The sequence below is a fragment of the Astatotilapia calliptera genome, chromosome 23 (assembly GCF_964374335.1).
Source record: "Astatotilapia calliptera chromosome 23, fAstCal68.1, whole genome shotgun sequence".
Classification (NCBI taxonomy): domain Eukaryota; kingdom Metazoa; phylum Chordata; class Actinopteri; order Cichliformes; family Cichlidae; genus Astatotilapia; species Astatotilapia calliptera.
Window position 1 is genome coordinate 10,345,979 of NC_137443.1, and position 27,054 is coordinate 10,373,032.

The 27,054-nt window shown below is 47.4% G+C and overlaps 3 protein-coding genes across 3 annotated transcripts; 1 reads left to right on the plus strand and 2 right to left on the minus strand.

Moving 5' to 3' along the window:
• Positions 1-169: 169 nt before the first annotated feature.
• On the minus strand, positions 170-6,904 carry dbt (dihydrolipoamide branched chain transacylase E2). The gene is made up of 11 exons (XM_026159517.2): positions 6,736-6,904; positions 5,628-5,757; positions 5,336-5,411; positions 4,507-4,688; positions 4,303-4,430; positions 3,964-4,216; positions 3,702-3,868; positions 3,540-3,617; positions 3,263-3,454; positions 3,101-3,172; positions 170-2,446 (listed from the first exon to the last, which is right to left on the minus strand). The coding sequence occupies exons 1-11, from the start codon at positions 6,781-6,783 to the stop codon at positions 2,279-2,281; spliced, it is 1,494 nt and encodes a 497-aa protein (XP_026015302.1). The 5' UTR covers positions 6,784-6,904; the 3' UTR covers positions 170-2,278.
• Positions 6,905-9,500: 2,596 nt separating this feature from the next.
• Positions 9,501-19,159, minus strand: tubgcp5 (tubulin gamma complex component 5). The gene is made up of 24 exons (XM_026157649.2): positions 19,081-19,159; positions 18,234-18,530; positions 18,106-18,159; positions 17,746-17,854; positions 17,108-17,204; positions 16,551-16,630; positions 15,133-15,268; positions 14,805-14,922; positions 14,533-14,622; positions 14,335-14,428; positions 14,001-14,253; positions 13,676-13,878; positions 13,478-13,593; positions 13,128-13,396; positions 12,738-12,936; positions 12,260-12,448; positions 11,994-12,176; positions 11,833-11,917; positions 11,628-11,748; positions 11,397-11,548; positions 10,936-11,061; positions 10,469-10,551; positions 10,264-10,364; positions 9,501-9,698 (listed from the first exon to the last, which is right to left on the minus strand). Exons 2-24 carry the CDS (start codon positions 18,365-18,367, stop codon positions 9,652-9,654), a joined length of 3,039 nt encoding a protein of 1,012 aa, XP_026013434.1. The 5' UTR covers positions 18,368-18,530; positions 19,081-19,159; the 3' UTR covers positions 9,501-9,651.
• Positions 19,160-19,350: 191 nt separating this feature from the next.
• On the plus strand, positions 19,351-26,321 carry chst7 (carbohydrate (N-acetylglucosamine 6-O) sulfotransferase 7). Its single transcript, XM_026157651.2, has 2 exons — positions 19,351-20,731; positions 25,202-26,321. The coding sequence occupies exon 1, from the start codon at positions 19,464-19,466 to the stop codon at positions 20,712-20,714; it is 1,251 nt and encodes a 416-aa protein (XP_026013436.1). The 5' UTR covers positions 19,351-19,463; the 3' UTR covers positions 20,715-20,731; positions 25,202-26,321.
• The last annotated feature ends 733 nt before the right edge of the window (positions 26,322-27,054 follow it).

Below are 27,054 nucleotides of genomic sequence, written 5' to 3' on the forward strand. Positions count from 1 at the left end.
ACCATCAGCTGATCGGGACCAGAGCTGCAGGTTACTGAGGGTTACCCCCCACCCCCTTTCCCCAACATAGGCTCACGCACACACACACACATAGGCTCAGGCTCACACACACACACACACACACACACACACACACACACACACACACACACACACACACCGAGTCGTGTTCAGCTGTATTCAGAGGTTTTATTGAGTTTCACACATTTTGAATCCGACCCACTCCCAAACATACAAAACACTTTTTACACGTTTACATTTCATCTGTCGCTAAAACCGACGACGCTAACAAAAAGAAGACGACGTGACACCAACATAACCCGACACCGTGCTCTTTACCCAGCAGCCACCAGGACAGCGAGGAAGTCCAGGAGGACCGACCAACAGCTCTGCAGCGCTACATCATGGCTCCATCACCTCAGATATAGTTATCAGGTTATAGCCGAGGTTTAATTGAAACCAGCTTCCTGCTCTGATGTCCAGAGTCAGCGCGCTTCTGCCCAAGACACATAATGAAGGTCCGGCCTGGCGTTACCGAGAGAATTTAACCTAATTCAGCTTTATAAACCTGATATAACAAAAGAAATTCTTACTATTTTTGAAAGCACAAAGAAATTCCCGAAATAAAAGATCCAGTGCAGTGTGAAGCTGTGCAGGAGGAGGGGAAAGAAAATCCCACATAACACCATTTACATTTAAAACGAACCATAATCCTTAATTTCAACTCTAATCTCAGATTATTTGCCGTGTCCATGCTCCAGATGCTGAGAAGATGGAGTTTAACAGCTGGCAGACTCAGTGCGGTCTGCAGTAACAGTCACTAATAAATACGACGAGCAAAAACAACGGAGTCAGGTCAACAGGAAGAGCTCCACAGCAGCAGCTTCAGAGGGTTAATGGTGTCACACCAAGGACACAAACCCCCCTCCACACTGACAATAACTGTCATTCCCACTGGTGCGCTGGCATGATACCAACAGTTTCCTGCATTGGTCACAATTCAAACGTGGTCAAGGCTCATGAGCGGGACTGTGAGGAGGATTTTATAATCAAACAGAACCAGATTGACAAAATGAACTAAAAACACCAAGGCTCTACTCACAAACCGCCGCGATGATGTGAGCACACCACGGATTGCTCAGCAGCAGAGAAAACTGCCATCACCATCCGACCGACAATGAGTTTGCCTGACTGATCCAACTGACACGAGCACGATCTGATCCAGCAACGTTTGCTTCGATCACGCTTGGTCACATGACTTCACAGTACATGAATATGTGGAGTTTAATGCTCAGGATTTTAGAGTTTCAGGGCAGCTACAAACCATCGAGTCACCTCCTCCGAGGGTAAGCGTACGTGCGGATGCAGTCTGCAGGTTTAACCTGAACCCGGTGGGTCGGGCTTCGTGTGGACAAGATGGAACAGCCTGTGTTAAAACTGGGCCTCGGCGGAGGAAATTCAGACAGAGTGAAAATGAATATTATTATTTAACAGTGACAGGACATCAGGTGTCTGCAGGTGAGATTCTGTGGATGACATCACGATCACATGAGTTTATTTAAATCTGCTCTCAACTCTGAGTGAAACCTTCTGACACGCTCACTGTGCAGCTACAGGTGTTTCCCCTCATCTTCCAGCTCATCTCAGACTTGAGCATCTCACCTGGACACCTGACAACAACTGCTCTGCAGCATCTGACTGTATATAAAAGATGGACAGAGAATTTAAACCTGCATTCTCTCCGCTGTTTTTTCTCTGCTAATTTTAGCATCACACCACAGCTTCTGTATCACATGGTATAAGGCTCTGCTCTTGTCATTTGTTGAGCATTTGTTAAAAACCCAATTTAAGGTGTCACCAACTGCTGGGTGATAGCATGGTAGCCATCTTTTATATACAGTCTGTGATTTTAATGCATTAAAACGCAGTAGCCTGCATTAATTTAAAAAAAGGCAAATTATCTTGATTTATTTCCTGAGGCTCCAGGGCAGGAACAGGAACTCGACAGGAACTCACTTCCTGTTTCTGGTCATTTCCACCAGACTGGACCTGCAGAACCCACAATCATGACCCCAGTTCACACTGTGTATGCCCTCTGATAGGCTGACCCCTTCTCCTCTCCTCACAGTGCCTTGCTTAAAGGCAACAAGGAAATGACAGTTGGCATTAAGGCCTCAGACAGAAACAGGAAGTGAAGGCAGGGAGAGGAGAAGGAGGCGGAGCAGCGAGGTCTGTTAGCGTGGTGTCCCGCCCTCCCCGGGACTGATTGGGAAACTGTTTATTTGAGGTCCAGCACCATGCTGGCCGGGTTCTCTAGGTACTCCCTCCACAGGTTGGAGAAGCGACACATGGTGGCGCCGTCGATAATGCGGTGATCCGCTGACCAGCTGACCTTCATGATGTGAGCTGGGACCACCTGACCAGCAGCGTCGAACCTCGGCAGCACCTGGACAGACAGACAGGAAGTCAGCAAGTGTTAAAAAACAAACAGCTGCTCTGTAATGCCACATCCTCAGCAGCAGGTAACAGCATAGCTGAATGGATAAACTCCTGAATTATGGTCCATGCACCATCTCCTGCGGTTTCACAGAAGAAAGAAGAACATCAGGTGGGTATCTGAGCATGCTCAGAGCCTGCCAGCTGATTGAACAGTCACCTGATAGTCAGACGGTCCGGTTTAACTTCCTGTTGTGATTCACGAAGAAACCACAAGCACACCTTAGTAAGTTTTCCTTCCTCTGAACAAAATAACAGTTTATTTTTCAGAGTGAGGAACAAAACCCTCCTCCGAAAGCCAGAGAACATCATTCTCCTGAAGACACTGATTTAAATAATTTATAAAATATTTATAAATATTTATATGAATTTATAAAATAAATTCATATTTAATATTTTACAAACCAGGTCAAATGTTTTATATTCTTGAAGATATTGAAATAGAACAGGTAATCAGAGTCAAGGTGAGGTACACTTTAGACCATCTTCTTGTTCTTTATTGCGATCCTTGATATCTTGTGCTATTCACCCTTTTTCCTCTCATAGTAAACTAAAACACACCTGAGTCTGTCTGTGCTGTGTGTTCGGTCTGACCACGGCTCACCTGGATCTTTCCTAGCGCGCCGATGGCGACCTCGGGTGGGAGGATCACGGGCTTGGCGTACGTGCCTCCGATCTGGTTAGAACACAGCAAGCAGAGTGAGGTCAGTGCAGCTTCTCTCAGCACTGTTGTGATATTTTGTGTCGCTGTTGTTTTCAGACTCACAGATCCAATGTTGGACAGCGTGAAAGTGCCCCCCATCAGGTCGGCAGTGCCCAGCTGACCCGATGCTCCGAGTACCTGCAGGCGGTTCAACTCAAGGGCAATCTCTAACACGCTGAGCAGCTGGACATTCTTCACGTTGGGAACCAGCAGACCCTGACTTGTGTCCATTGCCAGGCCGATGTTGTGGGACGCCTGAATCACATGAAACACTACCATCAGCACTAATGACGCCACTGAGCAGCCAGGGAAACAAAGCCAGCTCAGAGCGTGCTCTTACCTTGTAGGTGATGTTCTGGCAGTCCTCATCCACCGAGGCATTGAGGATCGGGAAGTGGTGGAGACCGAGGGAGGCAGCCTGAGCCAATGAGAGCACAGCATTAACTTCAATACCAAACATGGGATCGATCGGCAGCTCGTGCATGGCGCCTTAACCCCCAACCTTGATGAAGAAGGGCATGTAGCTCAGTCTGACACCACGACTCTCGGCGAGAGGTTTCAGCTCTGACCTCAAAGCCACCAGGCGACTCAGATCAACCTCGTCACAGTAACCGAAGTGAGGAATCTTCAGCGCCACAGTCATCGTCTTCACCATCGCTTTCTGGAAACCTGAAGAGCCAATCAGAATGTTTACAGAGAAAAGAGATGACATGCAAGGCTCGCAGTGAACAGCGCAACACTTGGGTGTGACAGCAATCTCTGACCTTTGAGGGGCTCCGTCACGTCCTTGCCAGTGAAGACAGGTTTAGGAGTAGCGGGTGGAGGTTTCACAGCCGCCTTAGTGCTCACAGGCTTGGCAGCAGCAGGAGCAGCAGCAGGGGCCGGGGGCGGAGTCTGGATCTCCTGGAAAGGTGTTGGAGGTAAGATGGCTCCTGTTTGCTTCGCCAGGAAGTTCAGGATGTCCTCCTTCAGGATCCGACCATCTTTGCCAGTCCCCACCACCTCACTGAGCTTTATCTGAGGGCAAAGCGACACCTCAACTGGGAACACACAGTGGGACAGACTGGGACAACCCGATGGGGACAAATAGGAATCACACTTACATTGTTCTCGATGGCGAGGCGTCTAACTGCAGGCGTGGCCTGCGTCTTGTGACCTTTGATCTCCTGGTGGGTGTGTTCTTCTTGAGCCATGGCGGGCGTCTCTACCACATCCTCCTCCTGGATCACCTCTGAAGGATAACAGCAGTGAGACTTTCAGCCGTGAACTTGGACGGGCAGACGAGCGAAGATCTGCTGATATCTCACCTGAGCCAGACTCTGTTTCGATATCCACCAGCGGTTTTCCCACAAAGGCCGTGGCATCTACATCGTAGTAGAGCTTTTTGATGACCCCATCATAGCGGCTGGTAATGGTGACCGATGCCTTGTCGCTCTGAACCTCACAGATGCTGTCAAACTGAGAAACTTTGTCTCCTTCCTTTACGTACCTGCCAGAGGAATCCAGTTTTATTTATGCACTTTTAAATCACACGAACTGAATATGCACAAGGACATATCTTGGTCAAAAATGACTCGAAGGTTCCTCACAGTGTTATTGGAGGCCATATTTCTAAGATTTTCTGTCCCAAGTACAATAACCTCAGTTTTATCTGAATTCAGAAAATTAGAGGTCATCCAGGGCTTTAGGTCTTCCTGACATTCCTGCAGTTTAACTAATTGGTGTGTGTTATCTGGCCTAATGGATAGATAAAGTTGTCAGTGTGTCATCTGCATAGCAGTGAAAATGGATGCTATGCCTTCTGATGATACTACCTAAGGGAAGCATGTATAATGTAAACAGAACTGGTCCTAACACTGAACCCTGTTGAACTCCATATTTAACTTTAGTGTGTGAAGAGGACTCTCTATTTACATGAACAAACTGGAGTGTAACGAGTTAACAAGCTATACTTCATCACAGGTTACAAGTAGTACATCCTAATCGCTTCATATGTTCACCTGTTTGTTCTTTTACAAACTCTGGGGTTTCAGGTTTGCTTCATTTTAAAAACAAAATAATACCAAAATTTTGTCATGACAATAAAAACGGGTGCTTGAGCTGTTGGACTCTTATTTTTTGGGGGGGTTCACGTACCACTCCTTGACGGTCACCTCCATGATTCCCTCACCGATGTCAGACAGTTTGAACTGCACGATAGGTCCTTGATTCACTGCCGAACAAAACAAAACAGTGACATTATCAGAGAGGGACAAAACAATCTGCTGATGGAGGTCAGCGTACACCACCATGAGCGATCTGCCTCAATTCTCCCAGAGTCCATCACACAGCTGAAAACCCAGAACAGTTCACCATGATACAGATCTCCATGGCAATAGTAGAGAGATCAGAAGAGGCCAGGACTCAGGTGCTGCCGGTCTGGACTTACCCACAGCGACATGCAGCCTTCTGCAGCTGAACACCTGGAGCTTCCTGTCACACCTGAAGGTTATTGGCTGCAGAGTCCTGTCACATCTGAAGCTCTGCAGCTGGAAAGATCTGCGGCTCTGCTGACTCAGCTGATGGGAAAAGAGCAGATAACAGAGGTCACCTGGACCAGCCAACACACAGGTGCTTCAAAGTCACGCCCCCTGATATTCAGGGCCTGATGGTACTTCCTTCAGGTCCTAAATGTCAGACCAGTACCAGCACTCTGAAACTCAAACATGAAACTCCTTCAGGTTCTAATAAAGATGCATACAGGTGTTATTTTAAACAAGGTGGCGATGTAACCCTAACAGAGAAAAAATGCCAGGCAATAAACAAAACAACATGCCTCTGACACCGTGGCACCAGATCTATGTTTCCTCATCTGCATGAAAATGAGTAAACAGAGTGAGTTTACACTGATTTAGTCACTGAAAATAATGCTGAGCTTGACTTTGACACTTTCAGGAAGTGGGGGATGATGGGAAATGGCCTACAGGCTGTCACCTGCCGACAGAAACCCTGCTCAGGTGTTTTCTTATTACAGGCTTCCTCTGAATTTCTCGAAGCTGACTCACTCCCATGTCACTTCTCACTAAATAAGACAGGAAATTCGCTTTGAAAGTTATCCCCATCACTGGAGGACCACCTGTCAACCACGTCGTTTCCGTCGTTTGAAACCACATCTGCTCCTGACGTCTGGAACAAACACCTGTCCTGGTGGCAGCAGGTGAAGCAAGTTTCACCTGCAGGACAAACCCTGAAAATTACTGAGCTCAGATCTGAGTCAGAACCCGTACACAGCCGGTTCTGGTTCTGACCCATACCCTGACCCGGAAATAGCTCCTAACCGTCAGGAAGCAGTCGCAGTTGTTAGATGTTAGCCACAGCATGCTAGCTCAGAGGCTGTCTCATTCCATTAGGGTTAGCATCAGCTAGCCCATTGGCTAGCTATGCTAATGCACTGAGCTTGGTGACGTTGCGCACGCATGTCCGTTAGCATTAGCCGCAGGTCAGCATTAAGCGCTTACAGAGCCTTTGAGGAGAACACGAAGCTTGTATTTGCTCACCAGCAGCCGCCTGAACGCGCCGAGAGAGCCTCTGGTCACCGCTGCCATCTCTGTGCTCCGCCGCACGCCCCTCTCTGCAGCCAATCAGTGCGCAGCGCCGGCTCTCTTCTTCTGCTGCTTCCAGCAGGGCTCTCAGACGTCACACAGGTGTGATGGCGCCATGATCAGGAGAGCTAATGAACAACAAATTAATTTATCAATCCTTTTCTGGTTTTTACAGCCTTAGACGTTCCACAGTTTTTATCCATTATTAATAATAAAATGATTTGTTATTTATTTAAAGACGGGTCAGCATCATGACATCGGCAAGCTGCCGTTTGTGCACCTGTCCAGATAAGGTAAGATAAGATAAGACTTTATTGATCCTGCGGCGGGGAAATTTGTGCATTACCACAGCTCAGGTACAGATAGTAGAAGAATACAAAGAGTATACCAGAATATAAAGACAAGAAATACAAAATAAATAAGATAATACAATATATACAATGGTAGATTGTACACGCACACTCAGAATGTGTTCTTGATAGGAGTTGTAGAAATATGCAAGAAATAAATTAAAAACTATTTTACTACTACTACTATTACTATGGCAGAGAAATCAGACAAACACTGGCTTAAAAGTACTTTAGTGATGTTAAGCCTTTTAAAAGAATTTTGTAAACAACACAGTATTACAACAGGTTTTAACAGAACTTCAAGTATAAAATTTTGCCCCAAAGTAGCAAAAAAATAGAATAAAAATAAAATTGTGCACAAGTAAAAGAATTAGTCCTTTTAAGTCCAAATGGTACCAGTGGGGCCCATGACAAACAGGTGTATTGCATTAGAGTCCATCCAATGAGGAGTGTGTGTGTGTGATTGTCTGTCCTACCGTACTACTTGTACAGTAGAGGATTGTAGTCCATCAATGTGCAATGTGCGTGTATATGTATATCGTCTCCTAGGATCTTGGGTTGGCTCGCCATCCAGTGAACACTGGAACACTCTGGGTTCTGGAATCGCTGACCTGGTCTTTGGATTCGTCCCATACAAAAACCTGACCGCTGTCAAGTGGATGGTCAGCGTCTACGTGAAGCCACATCTCAGTAAACCTTCCGGTTTCGCTCTGCCCTCGATAACAAAGTTTTAGTCTGCCTGCTCAACTCTCAGCTTTCCATCAGCAGGTCCTTCTCTACTGGAAATTAATCTATAAATATAACTTTACTCCTCACAATACCCCTATATGGAACAACAGGTATATCCGTCTGTGTAGGAAATCTGTGTACATGGATGAATGGAGATCTAAAGGGATTTGGGCTGTAGCTCATTTTATGGACAAGAATGGGGTCTTATTAAAACATGAGACGTTTTGTGAGAAATTTGATGTAAGATGTACTGCTAAGAGATATAAATCCCTAATAAAAGCCATCCCAGTCCCTTTGAGATCAATGATAAATGAAGATATTGTGCACTCTAAAATTTCTCCTGGACTGAGACAGCTCTGCATAGCCGGAGTTGAATTTGGTGACAGCAGGTTTACAAACAAGGTGATCAGGAATATTTTGATAAATGAAATTTGCCCTAATCCGGTTAAAAGAAATTATATTCTTAAAGAATTTGAGACCATGGAGGTTAAGGCGATAAGAAGAAAGTATATCTCACTTCCTCTTTCCCCTAAAGTAAAAGAGGTTAACTTTAAAATCATAAATGAGGTTTATCCAACCAATGAATTCTTAAGATGGAAATTTAACTTAGATGTGAACGCCTGCACATTTTGTGAAAATGATATTGAAAGTCTAGATCACTTGTGAATCAGTGCACTCCCTCTGGATTGACATGTGGAGCTGGCTACAGTCCAGGAGAATTCAGTTACCACATTTGACGGTGACAGTAATAAAATTTGTAATACTTGCTGAGAATGCAGATTTTGACTTGTTGATTAGGACGTTTTTGTTACTGGAAAAATTTTTTATTCACAAATGCAGATATTTTAAAGCTAAACCATGTATAAACAGATGTCTGAATGACTTTAAACTCTGGGCCAAATCGCTGAAACTTGTCAATAACAAGAAAGCTCATAAACTTGTTGTATTATTTAACAAGTTTAATCTATGTTAAAAAAGAAACCTCCCTATTTAATGATCATGACTGCCCTTTTTTGTTCATATTGATTTTTGCCTTTAGTTTCAAATCCTTCAAAGACTGTTCTTTCTTTTTTGTTAACTCTTTTGGCTTTGTGTTTATTGTTTATTTTTTTCTTCCTCTTTTCTCGTTGTAACGCTCAACCGAGGATATTACATATTCGGATTAATGATGGTGCCTTGTATGTTATACTGTTGTTTATAAATAAAGTTCTAAAAAAAAAAAAAGTCTGCCTGCTCTGTTCGGCTGTAGAAACAAGCGACTGAAAACTTGGGAGGTGGTACTAAGGAGGGACAAGAGCTGCCAAGAGCTTCACCGATTGGCTGACACGCAAGAAGTGAAGTAAAACAATAGGCTCTCATCAGAGCTCATCAACCCTCGGAGAAACTTAACCCTTGTTTAACCAGAACAAATATATAAATCAGGTGGACATGATTAAACTAACGGGGTTCCTCCCTTCGTAAAGTGAGGGTGGAGACTGAAGTGAGACAGTATGCAGACAGCTGGCGATTGTGTGTGTGTGTGTGTGTGTGTGCTGAACTAGGACGTTGTACATGAGTGCAAAATCAATTAAAAAACCCAGTCTGTCGGGTCACGGTCCTTTACACAACGTAAAGTGAATAACGGAGTCAAATGTCAGCACATATTGTCACATCATCTTTATTCTGCCTCGTCACAGACGTTATTAATATTAAAATACAAGCATTCATGAAATTTGTGGAGAAGCATCAGGCCGGTCTGAGTCCGTCTCAGCAGACAATGATATCGTCACAGAGCGTGCTCGTGTCCGGCTCGTCAGCACTGCTCGAACCCCGCCATCAGAGAGAGCGCCAGAGACTCCACTGCACAACAAGAGAGACAGACGTCATCAGCTCCTCTCTGCTCACAGCATACAACAACACACCGGACATCTACGGTGGCCCAGAGGTGCCAAACACATATTTCACTAACTGGAAAGGTTTTCAATCATTCAATCCTGTGTGCTGACAGGATGACCAGCACAAACATCCTATTTCTCATTTATTACTTTCATATCCTGTTAAATTGACCTCGAAGGATCAGATTGCAGGAGACTTGTGGTTCCTGAGTCTGAGCTGATGCAGATGTCAATAACTGAAGGTTGGCTTTTGTTGGCCCTTGGAAGACTTTAACCGCACACGCCCGAGCCCTCGAAACGACATTTTCAGGCTGAAAATGTTGTGCGGATATCTCGTTATGAAGTCGATCCCCTCTGAACTGCGGACACACTCTGTATGGAGGAGAAACAGAGCGCTGCAGCTGGATCCCGACAGCCTCGTAGCGTTGACCGATTTTACATTTAAGCTTTTCCAAGTCGGATGTTCTGCACCTTTGGACCACCGTACACAATCACTGCGTATGACATTATTACCCAGACGACAGACTCACAGTGAGGGAAGGAGCCCCGGCACACCGCCTTATTGAGGATCGTCACAAGGAACATGTGGCAGTTTTTGAAATCAGATTCCATTTTATCGATGGACTCGATCCTGAAAGAGAAACAACATTTAGCTGCAGAGCTGGTGTGTCGTCTCTGTACCTGGATGCGCATAACTGTCACATCAACACCACTGAATAGACGCATCACTCTTACTTCCAGGCTCCAGCCTGCCATCTGTCCGAGAAGATGAGCACGAGATTCAGAACCTTCATTATCGCCTCCTTCACAAAACTGACCTGAGAAAAGACAACATGTAGAAACAGGTTGAGTCTGAGCAGGGAGCCAAAGTGAGATTCGGCCCACTGAAGGTTCTGGTCCCACCCACAGTACAGTGTTTTACAAGTTTTCCTGGAAACATAAAGAATCACTGTCTTATCAGATCCAATTTATTTACTTGCCCGCCATCACACACTACAGTGAGGTCAGTACAAGCAGCAGTGCTGATGGTGCAGCAGCATTTTTTGTACTAAAGCAGGAAAACTGAGAAACACCTCAAGCTGCTCATCGTGTTCGTAAACGAACGAACGCTTTTTCATCATCTCAAACAAACAGGAACCTTCTTTACAGCTGATTGCGCCAGCAGTCAGACTGGTGGTGACGGCACCATCATAAAAGTTCACCTTCTCCCTCAGCAGGCAACGGTCGTGAATCGTGGCCAGGTATCTGTAATGGATCTTGATGAGCTGGTCCAAGTCCTTGGCTTCCTGCACTTGGTGCTGAAACTCGAGTCCCGTGCTGTGCAGAATCTGACGAGACACAAAACAGATGAAGAGCCAGAGTTGGTCAAACTGAGAGTGCAGTGAGGACTCACCTCATCCTCACCGAGCCTGGTTCTGCAGGAGGTTTCTTCCTGTTAAAAGGGAATTTTCCCTTCTCACTGTCACAATTGGCATGGTCATAGGGGGTCATAGGATTGTTGGGTTTTTCTCTGTATATTTGATTGTAGGGTCTACCTTACAATATAAAGCACCTTGTGGTGACTGCTGTTGTAATTTGGTGCTGTGCAAATAAAAATTAAGTGAATTGAATGTCATGGGTGCACTTCCTGTTTGCAGGAGGTCAGTTTGGTGGCTTGCCTCACCCTCGTCATGATGTAGTTGTGAAGGCTGTTGACAAAGTGCATCAGTTTGACCCTGAGCAGACACATCCTGTGGATCTGCTGGTTCACGCGCTCTTTGACCTTGACCTCCTCGGCTGTGGCGCCCTCCAGCTTCTTAGTGACGTCTGTAAAACCTACGAGTAACAACCATTTATCAGAGAAATGACTGAAACGGGCTTATTTTCAGTTTTCAGCTTCACGTGGAGCTCGTACCACTGAATCGAAGCGTGTCCAGACTGTACTTGGCCCATTTGATTTGCAGCAGGAGGAGGAACACTTGGTTGTAGATCTTCTGACACTCAGAGCTGATCACAATGTCCACGGGCCAGGGAACCTGTGCAGACACGTACCAGGAAACGTCAGGTGGCGGATTGAACAACGCACCGACAGACACCAAAGCACAGACTGCAGTGTTCACCTTGTAGCTCAGCGTGAGGACTTCCAGGTTGTTCACAGGCTGTTTTTTCCTGGAAGCGTCGATGGGCTCCAGAAACACTGACAGCCTGGGAAACAGAGATGCCTGATCAAACTCATTCTAACATAAATAAGGAACTGTGTCACAGCAAATGTGCACTGTACCTGCTGCTGTCCTCCGGGTAGCGCTGTCCGACCGCCTCTTGCAGCTGCACGTTCAGAAACGACGGCTGCTGCCAGCTCTCCTTCTCCTGCACCTTGTCAAAGATGGCCGTGTAAAAATCATACATGGTGTCTCCAGCTTCCAGCAGGAAGTAGTTCCTCATCGCCTGAAGGTATTCCAGCAACCTGCAGACACGCCACAGAGCTCAGAAGCTTCCCTTTCCCTGATTTTGGAAACAGGAAAAGCGTAGCTGAAGAGCCGTGCTTACCTGTAGTCTTTTGTCAGAGTCTTCATCAGGTTCCCACAGCACTCAATGTACCTCCTCTCAATGTGCGGGTAGAGACAGGAACGCAGTGTGAGCTCAAACGTCTGGCAGGTGACCGACTGGGACGAGCGGTCCACGCTGAAATCCCCCCCGGAGAAACACTCCTGGAAGTCGCTCTGCTCCAAGTACAGTCTGAGGAAGAGGAGGGCAGACAGAACGCACTCAGACTCGGGAATAAAGAAATCTCGCTCGTATCCGCGCAGAGCTCGGAGGAGTGGAAAACAGAAAATCTCACATCACAATTTGTTTGTCACGTTCAGAGCTAAAGACAAACTCTGAGCTCCGAGTTGTCCACTCTTCTAAGACGTGAACAGCTTACATTTCTGACAATCTGCATCTTTATCCTGCGATGAATCCCAGACTTTTTGTTGATCCTCGCTGGACATTTGCTCAGAGGCTTGTAGAAGAACTATGGCATTACCTGGCAAAATTGATGGCCAGCAGCGGGTCATGGACATCGTCAATCTCGAGGTGCCGCGCCATGATGGACTGCATCTTGATCAGACTCCTCCTTGTGGATTGCTGCTCCGTCATGCCATCCGCCGGGGACTCCTCTCGGCTGCAGAGGCGCGACTGCACGGACTCCAGAAAAAGCGTGTGCAGACTCTTCCTCTCTGCGTCTGCAAGCAAACATCCAGGACAGACAGCCCAGGTTAGTGAGGTCAGCTCATCGGCAGAGGCATGGCACTCAACACACCCTGAAGACATCCGGGAGAGCAGAAGCATAGAAAACCCCATCTGTGGTTTGTGTTGACCCGGTCAATGCAGCGCCTTCCTTTACTGAAACAAACAGACAGAACGAAGCACTGACCTCTGGAGGCTCGCTGCGACTTCTCTGCCTCCTTGCAGTCCAGATTCTTGAGCAGCTGCATGGACTTCCCGGCCATGATAATCTGCTTGAGGACAGGTTTGAGGAAGGACACCATGGTGAGCTGTCTGCCCCCCGAGGCCTGATCCCCCCCGGAGCTCCCGCTGGCCGCGTCATTCAGCTTCTCCTCGCTGTCCACCGTCTCCGATACGCTGTACAGCGTGTAGGTGGCGTACCAGAAGTCCCTGTGATTCACGGGCACGTCTTTGTTCCTGCAGCGGGAGAAAGAAACTCAGCCCACAAAACGCTGCTGAAGTCACATCACACGCACACACACGGTTTCTGCAGCGCACCTCTGGATGATGAATTCTCTGGCAGGGTCAAACAGATGGCCGTGAACGATCCACTCGTCTACGATCTCCAAATACGGCCGGACCGTCTCCGTCCACAGGGAGAACAACAACGCCACCTGGCAGACAGAGAGAGCAGATGCGTTTGTTTCCTTCCACTAAATTGCCCCCATGTCACAGTATCCCACGACGAGTGCTCACTGCCTGCTCCGATGCCTCGCCAACGCTGTCATACTCGATGATGGCCTTATAGAGGGTGTTGAGCAGGTGGGAAGCCCGCACAACGTTGGGGGTGGCGGGCGGCACTTCGGCGACACCCGTGCAAAAGACCCTGTGCAGCACTTTGATCTGAGCCAGGTGAGGGCTGAGCCGCTCCAGCACTGCAGACAGAGTCACTGTCTCATCTGCAAACAGACACGACGCAGATTGGGAATCAAACGAAGGCGGCCGGGCTCAGGATGACAGAACAAGAAAACCAGCACGAAAACAGGAAGCCTCAGTGATTCCTAAACAAGCTTGGACTTACCGTTGCATATGAGCTCCCTCTCGATCATGGTAAGCTCCTCCTTGAAACTTGTGAAGTACTTGTTGAGTGCCCACACGAAGGCCTGGTAGGTCCTGAAGGGAGGCTCGGAGGCCTTCTTAGAGCCGTAGGTGGACGCGGTGCCCGGCGGGCCCGGCTCCGAGCTGTGGCCTGTCACCTCGTCGATGAACCTCTGCAGCCTGAACACAGCCTGACCATAGACGGCGATGTGCTCGAGGACAGAGCGCAGGCAGTTCTGCAGCACAGAGGAGAAAAACACTTTTCACTACAGCTCGCATTGCACGTGCTCAGTGACCTCCGTCAGATGTGAACTCACGCCGGTCAGATGAGTCACCACCACATTACTTCTGACTGACACCTTTCCGTCGTGCTGCTGGAATATGAAGTGTTTATTGACCCCAGAGAGAAGCCTGCCGGAAGAAACTCACACAGTCAGCAGGACCCTGAACCCACTCTCAACACAAACCTGATCTCGGCGTGTGGCGACCTGCAGGCGACTGTCGTCATCTCTTACCACAGCGTTTCTCGAATTACTTGCGTCTCTGTGACGAAGGCCTTCTCTTCTGGCAGGTACAGTGGGTCCGTGTTATACAGGTGCTGATCCCTGAGGGGACAAATGCAGCATCAGCACCAAATACTCTAATTTCAAACTATAGCTCCTCCCCCAACTGCACCCAGGCATCCCTCTCCCAGCTCTTCCCCTGGGGGGGCTTCCATGTCCAAATGTTCTCCCCACAGGTAGGACGCTGTATATTAATTTTTAACTATCATTGAGGATGAGCTCACCACACATTGAGGAGGTTGGAGTGCAGATGCAGGCTGTGGGGAAAACGAGGTGCGTGCGATGCCCAGTACGGGGTCACCAGATGCTGCTCTAGCCAGGCCCTAGCGTCAGGCTCCCCCACTGAGAGGAAACATGGGGAAAAGGTTCAGCGTGACAATAAAACACCCTCCATGTCCGAGTCGCTTACACTGCAGCGCATTCTGGGTAGTGACATCAACGTTTTCTGTTCAGCTTTTGTGACTGAACAGAAAACAAACCAGAAGCTCCTTCCTCTCATTTGGTGGAAACGTTATAAAGACCTGCACCTTCTGCTGTGTGACTGCTTCGCACCTGTCCACGTGACTGGAACGGTTTTGTTGGCGTTGTCCTGGTCCTCCTGAGGCGTCCTGTCCAGCTGGATCCCAGAGTCCTCCCTGCTGATTGGCTGCTGACTGTCATCATCCTCGCTCTCCTCCTCAGACCACTCCTATGAAACAGGAAACACTGATGGGCACAGCTTACCTGTAATACGCCTGTAGGTACTGTGCTCAGTATAATACAAACCAGGACACTTCCTAAAATATATAAAAGCAGAATGCAATGATCTGCAAATCCCATAAACTCATATTTTATCCACAATAGAACACAGAAAACACAGTAAATACTCAAAATGAGACATGTTACTGCTTTGTGACAAATCTGAGCTCATGGGGAATTTGGCGACAGCGACACCCTAAAATATGGGACGGAGCAACAAAAGTGTGTGAAAGTCAGAGATGCTAAAGAGAAGATCAAAGGTGAGCTGGCAGCAGGTCGGTCACGTGATCAGGTAGAAAAAGATCATCTCAGAGAGGCAGAGCTTCTCAGAGGTTCACCAACCTATTTAAGAATCACAGTCCACGCTGTGAACATCTCATCATCTACACAACTTGACATCATCAGCACACTCGGAGGATCTGAGTGTGCTCTCTGTGCACAGGCTGATGACTGTAACCTTCAGCAGAAACACTGCTCTGTGATAAATCTGTGCACGGCTCAGGAATATTTCCATAAACCAGCGTCTGCGAGTAGCTCGGCGTGCCATCCACACATGCTGGTTACAGCTTCGTCATACTGACACGAAGCCACGTGTGACCATGATCGAGAAACGGCGCCGGCTCCTCTTTAAAATGGACCAAGGCAAAGCAGAAACTGATCTCAGGTCAGAATCATCAGCATGGCTTCAGAGGAGAAGAGTCTGGCCCACCTGCAGTTCAGACCTCTGACCGGCCGACAACATCTAGAGCGTTGTGAAACAGGATGAAACACAGCCGGGACTGCCGAGCAGCTGGAATCCTCAATCAGATCAGACCAGCTGCTGTCCTCAGTTCACAGACCATCACAGACTGATGTCAGAGAGGAAGCACAGACCTGTCCTACTTTACAGACGTGACGCTGCCGTCAGATTCAACACAAGTTCGCGTTTGATTCAAAACAGCCTTTTCTGTTCTACAGTGAAGAAAATGTGACTTTCTTTAGGTTTTTTTAGCGTCTGACTTTGTTGGAGCTTTTCTGGGTTTGTACTTGTGGGTCAGAAATGAGTTTTGTTTTTCTGCCTGTGAACACAGGTTAGTGATGATGTTAAAGTCATGTGACTGTGGTGTGGTGCAACATGAACACCACACCACAGTTGCACCAGATCACCCTGAGCAAAAACCCGCTGACACCGGGTTTTCGATCAGAGAATCAGAAACAGCTCTGCATTCATAAAGGTGGGCTCGGTGACTCACAGGTGTGTCTGGGTACGGCCCCATGTCTGCATCCTCGCCCTCCATCAGATATTTAGCCCAGTCAAACTTGTCCTCCGGTTCTGCAGACATAAGACTGAAAGATTAACATAAACTGTGTGATTTTTAGCCTTCAAGGCTAAGTGCTAAGGTTATCTGGAAACAAATCATTTGGCCTTTGACATGAAGTGAACTTATAATCACTGCACTGATGTTGTGCAGCGAAACACGGTGGGCATATTTTCCTGCTGCTGAAGCTTTCGCTCTGACTCTGAAACAGAAACATGGGCGCGACTGTGACGACGTCACTGGAATCTGTTCATCTGATCCTGGTGTCAAAGCATCATTAGCATCTGTAATGTGGGATTCACTAAAACAAAGCTTTGGTTTAAAAGGTTCTACTTTTAATGAGAGAGAAAAAACTGCTTTGGAAGAATATGTGAAAAAGGTTCTGTTTGTACTGTTTGTGTTTCCAACTCCAACCTGAGAGAAGCAGAATTAATGAATTCAGAATGTGTTGACACGTTGGTCACAAATAAAGGGAAGAATGCGGTTCTCACCGGCCTCCTTCAGCCTGGGTCGCTCTGTGAAGTCTGTGTTTGAGGGGGATCCCGACAGGCAGAGCAGCAGTGACAGTATGCTGTAGTGTGCATCGGTCTGAGGAAACACAGATCACGTTTCACTGAGATATTCTCACATCATTGCAGTCATGTTTCAATGTTTGAGCCCGACACACCAGAAAACTGTGTGTGTAACATGTGATACTGACCCATTAGGGCTGCGTCATCTGTCAGAAAACTAGCGCACACTTTATTACTGTGCACTTTTCTCTTGCACTGCTGTGTCTGTATCGTTCTGTCTTTGTTTTGGTTTCTTGCACACTTTATGTAGTCTTGTGTTGATCGTCTGATATATGTAGCACCATGGTCTTGGAGGAATGCTGTCTCGCTTCACTGTGTACTGTACGACGACGCATGGTGGGAATGACAATAAAGCTACTTGACTTGAAAAGACTAATGTGACTGTTTATTGATTGCAAGTTTACACTTATTACCTTCATCCATCCAAAATCCCCTCTGACTTTCGTTCACAAGTTTCACGCTAGAATATGATGCAGCATGCCAGCATTGACTGGTGTCGCGCATGAGTATTGATCGCGTATCCGTCTGTGATAGAGCAGAAAACAGCTGTGCGCTACCTTTTCCCCATCTGTGTTCGGTAAAGGTGAGTTCAGGAATTCTTCAGTCAGTCTCATCCAGCTTTCTGCTTTCTGTAGGTCCGAGTGCACCACGAGCTTCTCGTAGATTCTGGAAAACAGGGCAGACTGTCACTATACCATAACGTTAGCTGGAGACGAAGAGCGGAGGATGACGATGGAGCTGCCAGGCAGGAGGAGAAGAAGAACTCAGGGGAGGTTGGTGGATGTAGCGAAGGGGGACAAGCAGAGGGGTGCAGTGACAGAGGAGGATTCTGGGACAGGAGGACATGCAGAGCCCTGAAGGAGAACATACACATGTTTAGTTTGCTCAGACTTCACTGTTTTGAAGGAGTCACTCACCCGCTGACACTGCGCTCCACTTTGTGGCTGTCTGTGTCCAGATATCGATGAAACCTGAGGAGACACGAGGCGGATGTTAGGACGCTGTGTGCAGCAGCCTGCTCCCCCGCACACCCGTAAAAACTCACTTAAAGTTGGACCAGGCGAATTTGAGCGCCAGCTGGAAGTTTTGGTCCTCCTCATCCTCGATCCCGCTGAGACACCTGATCAGCCGCTTCGTCTCTCTCTCACTCTCCTTTTCGAAGGTGCTCCAGTGCGCCATGTTGACGCTGTCAGCCGGGCTGCAGTCCCCGTGAACGGGCACAGATCGAAGCGGCCTGTCGGTCTGCTTCCAGCCCGCGGTTTCCACCCGCGAACAGGCTAACAGCGCCGGAGATGTCTTAAATGCGCCATTATAGACAAATGGCTGTCTCCTCCATTGATTCCTACAGGACCGCGCAGTGTTAGCCCCACCTCCATAACAAACAAGTAGCACTGAGCATGCGCAAAAACAAATCAAATAAGTTTCCGTTTTTATTTTTTACTGTTTTAAAGTAGTTAAACCTCGTTTCTCAGTCGGTACAAAAAATGACAAAAACTGAATATTCCACTTTCTGTGAATCTACGTAGGAAAATGGCGGTAATGCATCCGTATGAGCAGCAGAGGCCGCACAGGCACTAGTAAACAAAAAGCACTGAAATACGTTAAAGGACTAAAATGAGTACGTGAAGATGCTTCTAGACAGCAAGTCCATGGTTTAGTTCTTGCAGTGACCCGGATAATGCTCGCACGGGTCAACGAGAGGACGCGCTATCTTCATATCGCCTGTTTACCAGGTGAGGAGCGCAGTCAAAAGCCCCCGTGGTGATGGTGATGATTCTCTGCAGATGCTCAGGTCATGCTCACATATGTACAATAGAAGATTTTACGAAAATAAAAGCCTGTAAATAACTTTTGATTTGACTGTATTTATTTCTCTATATTCGAATACTTACACATTCTTAACACTCTATGTTTCCAGAAGAAAAAGGTTCATAGCAGTTTTGTTCTACAGCTATAGACTCGCTAGCGCCCTCTGTGAACTCATGAGCTATGCTATTAGCTTAAAGCGCTCACAGAAGGCGGCGAGTGCGCTGAAACACTGGGGTTCCCATAATTCAGCGCGCTCACGGGCGGGTGCTTTTGGTGGACGCCTCTTTCCTTCGATGCTCTCTGTTGTCGGCGTCAACAAGTCCCGCCCCCACACTGCGCACTCATAACTCACAGAGACGGTGGACGACAGTAGTACCGGCGTGAGGCAGCGGTGCTGGTGTTTCTACTCAGACGAAGCGGCAGGGGGCGTGGCTAACACTCCGTACAGCAGCGACCCTGCGCGGAGATGAAGAGGAGGCTAAACAAGAAGTACCTGCTGCTGATCCTGGCCTACACCGGACTGCTGCTGCTTCTGCCCTACGTGCTTGACTCTCGGGACCGGGCGACCCGGCCGGCGGCGCAGCTCCAGCCCCGCTGCCCGGAGCTGGAATTGCCGTGGGAGGACGCTGGGGGTCCCAACGGCAGCGAGCCGGCGACCGAGCCCGCCTCTAACCGCAGCCAGCCACGGATCCATGTCTACCTGCACGCCACCTGGAGGACCGGCTCCTCCTTCTTGGGCGAGCTGTTCAACCAGCACCCGGACGTGTTCTACCTGTATGAGCCCATGTGGCACATCTGGCAGGCGCTGTACCCTGGGGACGCGCAGAGCCTGCAGGGTGCCGTGCGCGACATGATGAGCGCACTCTTCCGCTGTGACTTCTCGGTGCTGCGGCTGTACGCGGGCGGGCAGAACGTGAGCAGCGCTTTCATCTTCGGCTGGAAGACCAACAAGGTGCTTTGCTCCGAACCGCTGTGCCGCGCGCACCGGCGCCACGAGGTGGGACTGGTGAAGGAGGAGCTGTGCGCGCAGTGTCCGCGAAGGGAGCTGCGCGAGCTGGAGCGCGAGTGCCGGAAGTACCCGGTGATGGTGATCAAAGGTGTGCGTGTGCTGGACCTGGGCACGCTCGTGCCGCTGATGCGGGACCCCAGTGTGAACCTGCGCGTCGTGCAGCTGTTCCGGGACCCGCGCGCCGTGCACAACTCGCGTCTGAAGTCGAAGCACGCTCTGGTGAAGGAGAGCATCCAGGTGCTGCGCAGCCGCAGACAGAGCGACAGGTACAAGCGGTTGCTTGCGCCCGCGAACCGTGCGACGCGCGCGGAGAGCTACGTGTCGGGCGCCCTGGAGCTCATCTGTGACGGCTGGTTGCGCGACCTGCTGCTGCAGTTGCGCGCACCGCCCTGGCTGCGCAGCCGCTACCTGCGCCTGCGTTACGAGGACCTGGTGCTGAGGCCGGCCGAGCAGCTACGCAGGCTGCTCCGCTTCGCTGACCTGCCCGCGTCTGCCGCGCTCGAGAGCTTTGCGCTCAATATGACACGCGGGCACGGCTACTCTTCCGACAGACCATTCCTCATCTCCTCCCGCGACGCCAAGGAGGCTGTCCACGCCTGGAGGGAGCGGCTGAGCGTGGAGCAGATCAGTCAGGTGGAGGCGTCCTGTGGCGAGGTCATGAGGCAGCTGGGCTACCAGAAGACGCACGAGGAGGACACAGCGTCCTGACAGAGCTGTGGGCCGAGGTAAGCTGACAAGCGCCTGTTTATGTTGCTGATCTGAGACCTCTGACCTGACCTGCTTGGATCACAATACAGGTGAAACTAAGACTTTCATACATCACAGCCTCCAGTGATGACAGGGCATGTCACATGTCTTAACCCCAGACTGTCATGTAGCTGTTCTTCCTTCAGTTCGATTAAAAAAACAAAGGAAATGGTTTGTTTATCTCAGAGGAGATGATGCTCTGGCAAGAGCATCTTCCTGTTAATGACAGGAAGTGACACGAGTGAGGCGGGATGCAGTGAAATTTTATTTCTGACATAAAATGCAAACAAAAGGTAGTAGCAGATAGTAATGGTCATAATTGGGTCACCAAACAGCACAAAACCAACAAGAACATCATTTAATTCAAAATTTAAATGGTAATATTCTATAAAAGCAGATGTTTGCAGGTGGTTTAGCTGTGTCACAGTTGCCGATGGAGCTTTCGCTCCAGCGTTGAGCCCAGCTTCGGGTCCGAGTCCTCGTCTGGTGAACAAAACGAGAGAAAAAAATAAACTGAACCAGACTCTAAGAAGTGACAGCCAGATTACCCCGTCGCCCGGATTGTTGTTGGAGGTGATGTGAACATGAGAGTCGATGAGGGCATGAATTTGTGTCTGTGGGTAAAACCTGTAAGTCTGTAACATCACCTGTACGCACTATAGTTCCAGGTTAAAGCCGCGTCAGTGACAGCGATACAATCCACAGCGCTTAACAAAACTCAATCAGGACTGCACTCACCTGTTCACAGTGTAGTGTCTAACAGCTGTTCCTGCATCAGGAAACACACCTACACAGACAGGATGTAACATGGTGACCTTATCAAGCTCACAGTAAGCAAAGAGGTCTGAGGCTGCTGGGTGTATGGGGCATATTTAAAGATTCAGGTGTGGTTGGAGACAGAGCATTGGGCTAAGAAAGGAAGCAGGTGTTAGAGGAAACTTACACTTGCCACTGATGGCATGAACCGTGCAGGAGGAAGTTCTCTTTCAGGTTGTCTACGTGTTAATAGGAAGCAGCGGTGTGCGTGCAGAGCTGATGACGTTGTGTCCTCGGCTAGATGTGGAAACATTGTTTCCAATGTTTCCACATCAAAACACGACATCAAAACGCGACCACAAAGGTCAGAGGTCAGACTGTTTAAATGAAGGCTGGGTCGAGTCTGTGTGTGTCTCTGTCTGTGTGTGTGTGTCTGTGTGTCTGTAGTTCATGTGAACAAACTCGGTGTGGATGTGTGCAGCGTGACTCCTGATTTGTGGGCTGTCAGCCTCCCTCAGATACAGATACCACCTGTAGAGAACAGAAGCGCTGACGTTAGGTGTGTTGTGTAGTTCGTGTAGTGTGGTTGTTGGAGCGTGTGTGATGCTGTGATGTGTTAGTGTGTGTTTTCTGAAGCACAGGTAGGAAAACAAGCACTGCAGAACTCGATGGGAACATGGAGGAAGGCGATTTGGTGATTCCATCACAAAGACCTTATGGGTGCGGGAGTCAGGGATGTGCGGTTCTGTGGAAGAACTAAAGCGTGTTTCATGTTTCGATGGTGCTGATTGAATTAAACTTTAATCGTGTCGTTGATGGTTTACAGCAGTGTTTTGTGTAAGCGGCTGCACTTTGCTCTGATGGTCAGATAACGATCCCGGTCTGTTAATATGTCCCAGATTTAACTCAGTCAATCTGTAAAATAGCTTGTGTGGCTGAAGAAGGGCAGGAGACAGATGCTGTCCAGGGTAGCAAATGATTTGTTTAACATCACTGTGACCAAAAATATTTACAAAAATAAAGAAAAACTCAACTCCGAAGTTAACTTGGTAGAAATAAACATAACTGAACTTAAACCAACAAAATTTAATGTCAAGTGCACTCAGCTAAACTGACCTGGTCCTCTCCTTTTGAACACCTGAGTTCTTCTACTTAAATACTCAAGCAATCTAAACAATATCCTCCTCCGGACTATTCCATTCAGTAGGTAAGATAAACATTACCATTCTCATAAACTCATGATGCTACTCTTTACTAGCAATAAAAGAGACTAAGGTGTAGCCAATACATGTTACATCAATATATCTCTCTCAAACAAACATAATCCTAAAATTGACTCTATTAAATTAAACCAGTTCTCCCCCCTCTTCACCTGTTCCCTTCCCGTGACATCAGAAGCTAAACAGGAAGCTATAAATACAGGAAGTGAGGCAGCACTTCCTCCTTTTGCTCCTGGAACACCGGTAAGTCAGGTGAGTTCAAACCAAATAAACCAGACAAATTAACAGTTGAAATAAATAAAATGTTAACTTAACAAACTTGTCAATGTTGATTTAAACCAAGATGTTATATTACATAAACTGTAAAAGTGCAAAACATAAACAAACCCGGTATAGTAAATCTTTGCAAACTACAGAACAAACATATGGTATGGCAAAATCAAAGCAAGAATGTTAACTAAGAATAGCAAGCTTCAAATCTGGACAAATGGTGTTCTCACCCACTTTGTCATACAATCACAACATGTCAAAGACAGAGAGAGAAGTCCCCCCTCCCTTTAATGACCTGCTCCTCCATAGAGGCCTCTTTGTTCTGTCTCTGGCATTGCTGGCTCCTCTTATGAGGGGAGGAACTGCAGCGAGCCGTCAAGAAGGGCATCATTGTGTGAGACTGTACGTGACTGGGTAGAGCTCCAGGGCGACAGCGCGGCTGTCACCGCAGGCTCCCACAGACACGACCTTTAAGGGTGCTGTGAGAGCCACGCAGGCTACAGAAACGTCCCCACAATGCCTGCGCAGTGTTACGTCACAAAGTCTGAATGTTCCAAGAACGTCTGAGGAATGTTTGTCATTTAAACGTTAATGGTTAAACGTTCGCTCTGTTGATTAGATATTGACCTGAAGTTGGAATCATTTTATAAAACGTCCCCACAGTGTTATAGAAGAATGCTGAAAAAAAACAAACAAAACACTTTATGACCTTTGACCCCAACAACGGTCACAGAAATGTCTCCTTTATTAGTAACCTTCTTTATTAATCCTAATGTTCCACAATGTGTCTCTGTGTTTTTTCTCTTTTACCACCTACGCAAGAATCACCTGAAAGAGTATGGAGAGAGTTTACGGGTGAGAAGCAAAAAAGAGCCGTCAGGTGCTCCAAATAAACCTTAGACTCAAATGTTAGAAGAGGCTTTTCCCTGCAGCACGCCATGTAATAAATACTCTCAAAGAAAATAGAAGCCGTTACAACTTATATCTAAAAATATATCGTTTCATGCATCGGTCAAAACACTTCACACAAGTAAAGTTGCCCGAGATTCACAGAATTTACAGAAAATGCACTATTTTGTGATATTTATCGTTATCGGGATGAGAAATGTCCTATATCGAGATATAAGATTTTCATCATATTGCACAGCCCTATCTCTGCCCTGTCTTTCTCACCAGCAGATGACCGCCCCTCCCTGAGCCTGGTTCTGCCGGAGGTTTCTTCCTGTTAAAAGGGAGTTTTTCCTTCCCACTGTCACTAGTGTGCTTGCTCATAGGGGGTCTTGTGATTGTTGGAGTTTCTCTGTATTATATTAGGGTCTTTACCTTACAATATAAAGCGCCTGGACTGTTGTGATTTGTTAAAAAAAAAAAAAAGCAGGTTATTCGCTCACTGTTTTCACTGGAAACGCTTCATATAACATTGTTTTTATTCTAACAAACATCCTCAGAGTGATTCAGGCTAATTATTTAAGACTTAAACGTTCCTGTCTTCACAGATAGATCATCATCACTGGTTCTGTTTTCTCTGTTTTGGTGGATGTTTGACCCTGAATAAGATAATATGGATGGATGAACGAGTTTTGGTTCCTTTTTTCTTTTGTTCAGATTCGTCCCTCCGTCTTGTCCTCGTGTCTCTGGTTAAGTTTGTCTTGGTTACTTCCTTTTTGTTATCAGAGTATTTAGACCTTTCTCGTTCTCTCAGCTGCTTTAGTCTGCATGACAAATATTCTTGTGCAGGACACTGAACCTTCAGAGTGTGAACGTTAGAAAGCCTTAAGCATGGAAAAAGTGCTTGTGTGAATGTGTATGAAAGGGTGAATGAGGCATGTTGTATAAAGTGCTGTGAGTGCTCAAGTTGAGCAGTATGATTATGAAGCCATTAGTACCAGATCGACTGGCCACGGTTTTCAGGGTTTTAGTACCTGATACCAGGTACTAGAATGTGACAACAGGCTGCATGCCACCGATTGGCGGGTCAGTGGCATCATGAGAGCATCTTGTTCACAAAAAGTTTTTGAAACCCCATGACGAGGAAACTGCTACAGGAAAGGACGCCGTGTTCCCCGAGTGACAAACAGCCACTCATTATCGTTCTGTGGGAACAAAGCGCCTTCAGGGCTCCTAGTCTTGCTGACTGCAGCTCGCTCACAACTTCAGATTTATTTTTAATCCTCAGCTGATTTTTTTTTTTTCTTCTTCCAGGGTCGTGGTGTTCAGTCTGAGGTCAGAAGGTGGTCTAACTAAACGAGCAGCTGGAATGTGTTCCTTGAGGAGTTCTCAGGCGTGACTCGAGGACTGTTTTCCTTCGGCCGAGCCGGGCTGATGAACTGGAGAAAATCTGAGCAAAAGAGCAGCCAATCACAGGCGGACAATTTGGAACAAGGAGGCGGCGGCTCATTTTTCCTGGTTTCTGTTGGACACCAGCCCTGCACGCCCCGGATGTTCCTCCTCAGGAGGTGACTGCCAAGATCAGAGCGCCGGCTTCGCTGTCACCTGTGTGACTCATCTGTCTGGCTTGTGACTCAGCGTGGCAGAGATCGCCAGTGTTTGTGGTACTCACTAATAGCACTAATGTAGAGCAGTGAAGAAGAACTGCAGTATTTTGGAGAGGCTACTCTCCTCTCTAACCCTCCCCCCGGCCTCTCAGGAATGTGCACTTCTCTGACAAAACACTCACATGGGTGTAAGATTCCTCCGTCCTCACACAGTTTAGGGTGCAGGGCCCTGTTGTTTTCTTCGAAAATGCTGTAAATGTTGTAACCCAAGCCTCCAGAAGGGCTTTAGTGTTTGAGATACCCCTCTCACCTCCAAACCTCCAGCAGCTTCTGTGCACAGACAGACATGGACCCAGGTCTGCAGCCCTGTAGCCAGCTCACGGAGCCAGACAGACAGAAAGCTGAATTTTTTTTTGTGTATTTAAAAAGTTGATTCACTGTTACAGGATTCGTACAAACAGTTTGTTACGTGTGTACACTTGGATTTGGCCGTGGTTGGTTCAGCGACCAATGAGCTGTTGTAGCTCACAAGGTTAAATACTGTGGAGCAGAAGGGCAGGTGGGAGGCGGAGCACTTAAAGATTTGATAATGGAAGCTCACACAGCAGCACAGTCTGTGAGCAAAGTCCGCTTTATTTTCCTCAGCTAATGTCCTGCGTATGTCTTTGAAGACATGACTCGGTGGTAGGGGTATCTCAAAGTCTTGGGAGGTTGCCCCCACCTCCCATATGTGAGGCTCAGAGGTTGTTTCTGTACTTTTTGTTGGCACTGAAAGAAAAATAACTTCAAAGCGACTCAAAGAATAAAAAGCTGACACACTCCATAAAGAGCTTGTGTATGATTGTTAATGCTAAGCCACATTATCTGTAGGTTCATTTATCAGCACGTCAAAGTTCATTCATATTCATTTGTTTGGCTGTTCTGGTTGAACTGAATGGACACAAACTCATCTCCAGCTCCAAGTTTCTGTTCTCGGACTCTTACAGAGCAGCTTAGCATAACTCACAAAATAATCCTTCTTTATCTGATCCCAGGCCTCAGGTCACTCTCTGAAGCAAGCTCATTTAGCTCCTCCCAGTTTGAGGGCTTCCTGATTGAATGCCCATCACAAACAGAAGCATGAAATGAGCATATAAGGACTGGAATATTCGGTGTATCACAGTAGCACAAGGTACTGAAGCCGGAGAGAAGGGATTAGCTCTGTTAGCACGTGAGCTTCACATTACTGAGAAGATCCAAATCAATCCTGAAAGATTCAAATTATTTTGTTATTTTACTGCCACGATTACAACATAAGTGCAGGCGGTCTGTGTGATATGTGGGTGTTCCAACATGAACGTCCTGCTTGATTACCGCAACTCAGAATAAGCTGCATCACTCTGATGCACTCGGGTTAATAATACAACAGGACTCAATATGATCTCGTGAAATATTCAACTCATAAACTGGACAGGTCATCAGACTTTACACTTTGATCTCAAAGGAAGTGAATCTTTTTTTTTTCTTTTTTTCTTTTTTTTTTGAGAGCATCGTGAAAACAGGTCAGCTGTGTTTTAATAA

Excerpts from the sequence above, each read along its gene's own strand:
- dbt (XM_026159517.2), bottom strand. The coding sequence starts at position 6,783 with ATGGCAGCGGTGACCAGAGGCTCTCTCGGCGCGTTCAGGCGGCTGCTG. Across the intron at positions 4,689-5,335 it reads GAGGTGACCGTCAAGGAGTG|GTACGTAAAGGAAGGAGACA; the intron begins GTACGTGAACCC and ends TTCCTCTGGCAG. Across the intron at positions 4,217-4,302 it reads GCCTCGCCATCGAGAACAAT|ATAAAGCTCAGTGAGGTGGT; the intron begins GTAAGTGTGATT and ends CTTTGCCCTCAG.
- tubgcp5 (XM_026157649.2), bottom strand. The coding sequence starts at position 18,367 with ATGGCGCACTGGAGCACCTTCGAAAAGGAGAGTGAGAGAGAGACGAAG. Across the intron at positions 17,205-17,745 it reads CGAACACAGATGGGGAAAAG|ACCGATGCACACTACAGCAT; the intron begins GTAGCGCACAGC and ends GTGTTTCCTCAG. Across the intron at positions 13,397-13,477 it reads AGAGAATTCATCATCCAGAG|GAACAAAGACGTGCCCGTGA; the intron begins GTGCGCTGCAGA and ends CTCCCGCTGCAG.
- chst7 (XM_026157651.2), top strand. The coding sequence starts at position 19,464 with ATGAAGAGGAGGCTAAACAAGAAGTACCTGCTGCTGATCCTGGCCTAC.